Source organism: Oreochromis niloticus, linkage group LG19 (genome assembly GCF_001858045.2).
Source record: "Oreochromis niloticus isolate F11D_XX linkage group LG19, O_niloticus_UMD_NMBU, whole genome shotgun sequence".
NCBI classification, from domain to species: domain Eukaryota; kingdom Metazoa; phylum Chordata; class Actinopteri; order Cichliformes; family Cichlidae; genus Oreochromis; species Oreochromis niloticus.
This window is the reverse complement of record NC_031983.2, coordinates 20,875,057-20,883,478: the sequence shown is the minus strand read 5'-3', so window position 1 is coordinate 20,883,478 and position 8,422 is coordinate 20,875,057. Positions and strand designations below refer to the sequence as shown.

At 39.4% G+C, this 8,422-nt stretch overlaps 1 protein-coding gene across 4 annotated transcripts in view; it reads right to left on the bottom strand.

The window, feature by feature from the left end:
* Positions 1-4,763, bottom strand: part of LOC109195984 (uncharacterized) — a 98,445-nt gene extending 93,682 nt beyond the window's left edge. For 3 of the 4 annotated variants that reach the window (XM_019348887.2, XM_025900903.1, XM_019348891.2), the window contains exon 1: positions 4,281-4,763. In XM_019348887.2, coding sequence (XP_019204432.1) covers positions 4,281-4,361 — 81 coding nt within the window. In that variant the 5' untranslated portion in view covers positions 4,362-4,763. The remainder of the gene's footprint in view (positions 1-4,280) is intronic. The other variant, XR_002057418.2, reaches the window with a different exon arrangement.
* Positions 4,764-8,422: the final 3,659 nt, after the last annotated feature.

Here is an 8,422-nt window from a genome sequence, read left to right as displayed (position 1 = left end):
GTACAGGAAATCATTCATCCACCATCCACTGCCGTCTCCATGGCAACACAGAGGGGGAAATCCATTCTCAGTCCCTTGTCAACCCCCCTCTCTCTCCTTCCTTTTGTCTTGTTGAATTAGGTGGAGCTCTTTTCTGACCACGTTGATGCATCATTTTTAAATTTTGAAACCGAGCAAAGGCTTTGTACACTGATCCTAATAATGCTTCCAGAGCCTCATTTGTATCCTCTCTAATATTTCCATACATCTGTTCTCCCCATCAGTGAGCATGCATGTGTGGGTGATCATTGCTGCTGATTGTTTGAGAGTATTAGGTGGCAGTGTCTCTCCAGCAGCAGTGGTGACCTCTCCATAAATCCCGTGGGGCATTGGGAAAGGACAGGCAGGGCGGTTATGCTTGGATCGGGCCAGCAGCTGCCTGGAGGAGGCAGATGGTCGCAAATCAGAGATGAAATCCAGGCCCCTCCCCTGCCTACATGATAACCTACCGCTCTCACACACACACACATACAAACACTACATGAATAGAACAGTTCAAACTGCCGTCTTACTCCACAAATTTTGGGCGAGTGGGGTGAATGAATGCTGATGACCAAAAGATTAAGAAAACTATAACCCTTTCAAACAAAGGCAGGCCAATCAGAATCAAAGGCGGTGCTTTCCAATTCCTGAAAAACCAGCTGAATTTAAGCTCCGCCCTGATGCACGAACATCACTATTAACTGCAGCAGAAAAGTCTGAAGTCACCACATCTGTCCGTGTGCTCTTGGAAATGGATTAACAGCACTTAATAAAGCAGCCTATTAACCTAAACAGCTGCACTGACACCAAAAGGAGATGATCCCCAGAGCCGATAATAATGAAAAACAGTAATCTGATTACAAACAAACAAATCTCTGGAGTTATCTCTTCTCTAGTGGTGGAGGGAGGTGCCTGACACATGTAACTCGAAATCAGTCGGTGGTAAATATACAGTGCAACTGAAGTTTCCACAAGATAAGTGGAATTTCAACCATCTCAGAAAAATAATTTTTGAAAAGGGAAAAGAGGGAATACATGAAATATGTGGTTGTGACAAGTCAATTATCCAGAATATTCATTATGTTAGGTAATATATTTTACTGGAAGTAGCAACAATATGTGAGTGAATAACTAAGTACACCCTTTCTGCTCCCACAGGACTTAAGAGGGTACTTAACAACCAGGTGCTGCAAATCAGTTGCTTGTGATAAATTGATCATCAGTAAGTATGAACACCTCTATAAAAGCAGGAATTTTGTACATCCAAGAGTGGGAATACCAGCAAATTAACCACAATGTCAGAAAATGCTCAGAAATATTCCAAAAAGCTAAATCTACAAGCATCTGGAGGTGGCTCGCTCATTGCAGATTGCTTTGACGCTGAGATCTGGTTGCTTGTGGACATTCAAGGCTCTGGGTGCTAAGGTCACCCTCTAACTTAATAGCAACTCATAAGTCAATCAAGTTTATTCTTCTCTTTTACTTTTACTTCAGTTGCAAATGAGAAAGAGGAGAAAAGTTTATCTCGGGTCCTGGCCGCTTCCTTGTCTTCACCATGGCGCTGCGAATCACTTACAGTGTGTGTAGCTTCAGTTCAGTTCAGTTAAATCTGGTCACAGTGCAATTAGAAAAAGACTGACGCTGCAGGACCCAAGCACCTTGTGCAGCATCTGAGGTTGTGTTTACCCAAAATTAATAATCTAGTATGGACAAGATGATTTGTAAAACCTAACTGAAAGAGGATGTGTTCTCCCTTTTTACCACACTGTTTCAAAAACATGATTATAATACCCAGGCCTCTGATCCATGGATCCAAGCATCCATAGTTAAAACTGCTCTTATCTTAGACACAGAATGAAACTTCTGATAAGAGTACACACTGCACTAATGTCTACTGAATGCATTTTATATTATTGGAGACAGAAATCCAACATCTGACTTCCTACAAATCCATTCCAAGTCAGTGAGACGGAGGACATGCAGCGTTTATCTAATTAATGGCAAAAAGAGTCAAACAACGGCCATTATGAGTCTTAATGAGGGAGTACTGTTTCAAAGACGGCAGAATGAGATGCATGCACTGCTGGTACTATGAATCAAATTATCTGAGTGTAATGAAACAGTCTCATCAATACTTTTATTCCAAACATCAATGACCGTACAGTGTGCGGTGCACTAAAAGTGCCAAATTTTCATAAATTATATTCGTGGCTCTCTATTCAAAATATAGAACAGAATATTATTTTTATTTTAAAACGTTCCTTCTCTTAAGAGATCGTAAACGAAGGCACAAATGAGGGTAGCGTGGTCGGACATCGAGGATATGACCAGTTTCCTGCTTTTCAATATTGTGTCAGACTCGCACCTCTATTTTTAGAGGACATAATCACACATATTGTTGTTACATTTTCAGCCACTGGTTGCTAGAGACCTTTCACACATCTCATAAACCAGAGTGTCTATGATTGTTAAAACACTGTGGGTGGCTGCTGCTTCACTATCCCACGACATAACACAGAACTGCTTTCAGCATACAGTTTATTCACTTTGGGCTTTGCCTAATTCTAATAACAAGAAAATTGTTTCTACCATCAATTAAAGCTTAATATGAATATAGACATAAATAATAGTACCAGGGGAGTAGCACAGAACTCTGGGCCCTATAATAAGCAGTGTCTTTGGTGATCAACATTTCTCAGGAGTCTTTTGACTGTTCTGAAAAACTATTAATACTATTTTCAAGGCTTTGGGGTCAAGATATAGAGGTCAAGGCACACCATAATAACTGTAAGTATTGTAATTATCTTCATAATCTTGTGCAGTAAAAATGCCTTAAATTAAATTAAGTTTATGATCTCAAACACAAAAATTAGACAGATACAGAAACATGTGTATGTTAGTGTGCTACCTGTGGGTGTTTAGAACTAGCAAAAGCTAAATAAAAAAAATCTATCCCTATTTAAATTAAGCAGCAGTGTCATTGCGGTATTCTGAAATACCATTTCATCAGCCTGAAACACACCGACTTCCTCAGAACAGCTTATTTATCTCAAGGCACAATGCTTGAAAACCACCGGGCCAACAATAAATAAAGCTCAACAGTACAGCAGACTACTTAAGATGATTGGGGGGGGGGGGGCTACACAGTGATGCAATGGTTAGCAGTGGTGCCTCACGGCATGGAGGTTCTGTGTTTGAATGCAATCTGGGGCCTTTCTGTGGGGACTTTGCATGTTTACTGGATACTCAAGCTTCCTCCCACAGTCCATACACATGCAGAGGGTTAGGTTTATTAGTAATTCCAAACTGAGCAAGAATGCTAGTCTGTCTCTATGTGTTGGCTCTGTGATAAATTTCCAAACCTGTCCAGGATGTACCCTTCCTCTTAACCTGTGACAGCTGGGATAGACTCCAGCCTCCTCCCACAGCCCAGAATTTAATAGGTGGAGAACGATGCATGGATAAATTGTAGTTCCTTATGTTTTTGTTATTTCAATCTTTCAGTTCTTAGCTTCTGTTCCGGAGGTACTTAGGTTAATACAGCTAAAACTGCGAGAGGGTAGTTAGATTATTTACAGAAGTTAGCCAATAGAACAACCTGCTCAGCGTTATGTTTGAAACTGTCCAAAGATATACTCGTTAGGTTAACTGGTGATTCTAAAGTGCCTGCTGGTGTGATGGTAAATGGTTATATCTCTCTCTGTTAGTCTTTTAATAATAACAATAATAATATTAAAAATTAATGACAGAGTGTGCAAGCATGAGAGAGCTGAGCCAAGGGTAAAGGAGTCTTCGTGCACTGAATACATAAACTTCATTGACTTGAAATAAAGAAGTTTTTAATTTATGAGAGGAAAAAACTCGACTCAAAAGTAAACCCTACGAGAAGGATCCAGCGGTTGAATTTCTGCGGTAAAACGCTTCTTTCCTGAGATGGAAAATGATGGCCTAGTTGGAAAACTGTGAAAATTCCAGTTGCTAAGAGGGATAAACATTCAAATTCTGGCGCTTGGATCCACTTCATCTTTGAAAGCATTTTTGAGTTATTTACTTCACTATAATGCTGGATCATGGTGTTTCATTAGAACTAGCACAAGCAGCAGAAGTCCCGTAAGCGTCCACCTATTTTAATTTTAATTACTAAGACGTGTCATTGCGTTATGTTAATGTGCCGTTTCATCATAGCTTACTGCTAAACTTCCACCTGTTTCTCACTGTCTCAACCAACTCATAACAACTTTGGGGAGTGCTCTGCTTACCTTTTTCTTTTCCTCAGTTTTCTTCCTTCTCTCCTTCTTTCCTTTCGTTAATGGGTGGGCTAAACCATTAACGGGCTTCATTTGTAAGGGGTGGAGTGGCGTCAGAGAGGCTCCATTAGTTTTGGGAATCAAGCTCAGTCACCAAACTGAGTTATTCAGAAAATTTAATTATGACACTAATTACTTAGGAATACAAAACTGCAAACAAATATACCGTTTTTATTCGACGCTGGCCGGGACCCATGCCACCACTGGGGCCCTGAGTTGTCTGCTTGTGACCCCAAAAGCTAGGCTAGGTTAAGTGCCAAGACATCAAAGGCGATAATGCGCATGTGCAGCTAGCAAGAAAGGCACTTATGGATGTGTACACAATATTGGGTCATGATTTTCAGTCAGGTAAACACCTTCTTTGCACCTGACAAACGGCTTAAGAGATAAATACTTAAATCAATAAAACAGTTTTTATAAAATCACAGATGCCCTTCAAAAACGTTAAGTTAAAATCAGGTAATTGTTTTTTGTTTGTTTTTTTGTTTTTTTTTAAATATTTAGCTCAAATGCAGTTCAGTGCAAAAGTCTTATATTTCTCTAGGAAAAAGGGGAAGTAGATACTACTTTAGATGGAAGTAGAGTATATAAGGCAAATATTTGATGCGCTGCATTGTTTTTCATTAGAACTTAAGTAAAACCTTTATTCTTCACTCCACCCTGAGCTCTCTTAGACAGTTGTCTAGTAATTTCTTGAAGTAGTCTTCTGGAATAGTTCCTAAAGCACATTCAAAGCTCTTCTTTTGTTTTGTCTTTTTTGCTCTTCCATTTTGTGTTTTTCTATCTAGGTATGCTTTGAATGCATTGCTAGTGTGCTTGGGATAATTGTAATAGTGAAATGAAGTTGCTGTCAATCAGATGCTTTCCAGATGGCACTACACGGTGGATCAAATTCTCATGGTACTATTCTGTGTTTATAATTCAATTTTGACCCAATCTCCAACACCACTGGCTGAAATGCAGACCCAAACCATGACAGCACCTCCACCGTATTTTACAGATGACTGTAGACACTCACTGTTCTACCTCTCTCCTCTGACGTCCTCTGATTTGACCCAAAAATTAAATTTGGATTCATCACTTTTAAAGACCTGTTCACACTGATTTTCAATCTACTTGTCATGTAACATGGGATACCACAGCCTTTTCTCCCTAATTTTACTTCATCAAGAATGGCTTCTCATCAGCCACACTTCTACTGAAATAATTTCTGATGAGGTTTCAGTGAACAGTAGATGGATCTACTGAAGGGATACATCTCTCAGGTCTTGTGCTAGGTCTTTGCTGAGGATAAAAACAAACTAACTTTTTATGGTTGTTTTAGATTGAAATAATCAAAATTATTTGTAAAACTGAATACCGTTCAGATGATTGTACAGTCCTGTTTGTTAATGTGTACTGAGCATAGCCGTTTGCTATACACTTCCAGCTGGAATTCTTGCATTTACTGAACTGGATGTGGACACGTTAACAGTGTAATCATCAGCAATAAAAACAAAAACAAAAATCTAAATGTTTATAATATCAGGGCAGACGGTGCTATCAGTGATTCTTGAGTTCAGAAACAAAAGGACTCTGTGGAGGATATGTGAAAAAAAGAGATGTGTGGAAACCATTAATTTACTGGACCCAGGAAGGGCTATCCCAGATCATGGTGGTATCCTGGCGACAGAGGCTTCCTACAGTCGCCTTCGCAGGAACCATGACTCACTGATTCTACATCTTCCTCTCCCCCCTCTCTCTCTCTCTCTCTCTGTGGATATGAGCTGCTACTGTAAGTCACAGAAAATAACATCTGCATGAATGGAGCCAGGGAAAATGTGACTCACAGAAAACATGACGCTCAGACAGTAGGAGGAACACGAATACCGTTTGCTGAGTTTACCTGGAGGCGAAAAACTTGATATGCATGAGAGCAGATGTACAGTATTCTCACAGAGGCATCGTCTGAATGAGCTCAGAATTAGTAGCTAGACAGCTCTTAAATGCTGCCTTAATAATTTATATGAAATCACAGGATCAGCACATTTTTATTATTTTTTTTGGTGTGGCAGGATGTAAGGCTCTCCTGGGGGAAGCATCTGCCATCAGGGAGAGGGGCTTTGGCACTCTCTGTCTATTTGTTTTTACAAACTACATCTGCCTGCTGTTATAAATTAACAGAAGAAACACTCGACTAAAGCTGTTTGATATAGGACTGATACCAATACCGATATTTCGTGGTTTACAAATCCAAAATTCTGATATATGATCTGATTTTTTTTTTTCTTTTAGGCAAGCAAACAATTTGTTATGTGTAGTTATGTATTTACTTTTTTTACACTCTGCCAGGGCCCAGTTGATGTACCAGTGGAGCCAATTTATATTGGTTGAAATGAGCTATTTGCTCATATATCAGTATCAGCATTTATAACAGCAGATAAATGAAAATTTAAAGAGTAAAGAAGAGATGGGAGAAACACTTTTAGCCAGCTGAGTAATCCACGAGTTACTGTGGCAATAAAACAAGGTTATTTTTAAGCTGCATTACATTGTCCACCCCACCCAAGAACAAACAAATACATTTTAGGGAAGCTGTTTATGTTTCTTCCTTCTGAAAGAAAAAAAACCCCCAAACTATTGGTCAGTTTGATTTTTAAAATCATAAAATGTTAGTGTTGTTATCAGCCTTAAAAGTCTTGTATTGGTCGCGGACTCGGCTCGTATGGCCAGTTTTTATTTTTTTAAGAGTGGCAAACAAATGTTGCCAACGTGGTGCCTCTGCTCAACACTCATATCATGATTAAAGGGGGTTTTTCCTGTCTCTTCTTTACTCTTTAAATTTTGATTTATCAGCTGTTGAAGGGCATTTTAGTTGTTGTTGGGGTTTATTTGTTCGTTTTTTTGGAATAAGTGGTTCAATATATATGAAAAGAGATACTGAGTGTTGCAACTGGCACCAAAACAAGCCAGATCAATTAATGGCTCAACAGGACAGAGGAAACTGGCCTAAAATTCAATTTTTGGGTGAGTAAAGATTGTAATCACCTTAATTCCCTGTTGTCTCTGAATGCACTGAAGTAATTACATGGCACAAAAACTTAATGTATTATATTTACTAGTTAAAAAAAGCCAGACATTCCCTTGGTTGTTTGTCAGAAACTTAGGATGGGTTGTTATGCTGTTAAACGCAGGAGCGGCAAGGAAAGGCATAAAAATAACAACACTAACCAATTACAAGGAAAAACAAGCTTATACGAAATCAGATAAATGCAAGCGTACAGTAATTGAAACAGCTATTTTATTCATTAATGCCGATTTTAACATGTTTGTTTATTGTCGATTGTGTATTTGAGTTAAGAATCTGGCTTTCACATCAGGCAGTCGTTTGCTAAGTGCCTTTGCAGCGCAAATAGCAGAAAAGAAAAGAGAAAAAAGTCCCAATCCCACAATAATATAGAACATGGCGCCATCAAGATAATGTGACAAGATATGGTGCAAAGTGCAGCATATTTAAACCATTTCCAGTTGTTGGGGCCTGTTGCGTTAGTGAGATAATGTCAGTTAGGTTTGCCAGTACTAAGGGTAAGAACCAGTTTTTGATTCTAGCCCTCTCGCCCAAATTGAGTGTATCCAGCACATGCAGAAAACCTCTGTACTCCCAAATGTACAGCGCACTTTTTGTGTTTTTCGCCCCACATCTGGTGTACGGTTGCTGAAGCGCTCTGGGGTTTTTTTTGTAATCTTTTGATCTTTGGCTTTGCTGTGATATGCAAGTAGACTGATGATTAAACATTTCCGCTGTGGCAAGAAGGCATGTGTCGTGCATGCAATACAGGATGTGATGTTGTTAGATGATGTTGTTTTGGGTTTTTTTTAGTTATGTAGCCCTCATCAGTAAGGATGCTTTTTTAAAAAGTGCCACTGAAATTTCTCAAGATTTAAATCCAGACTGTCGGCTGTCCTGGTATGCATCTGTTTATTGCAGCTGTTTAGAGAGACACTCAAGGCTTTTCCTGTGGACCTCTGAGAGGCGGAGGAAGTGTGTCCTAATAGCAGAAAAGAAAAGACACAAAGAGGGAGGGAGGATGAAGAGGAGGGTAGATTCTTGGAGC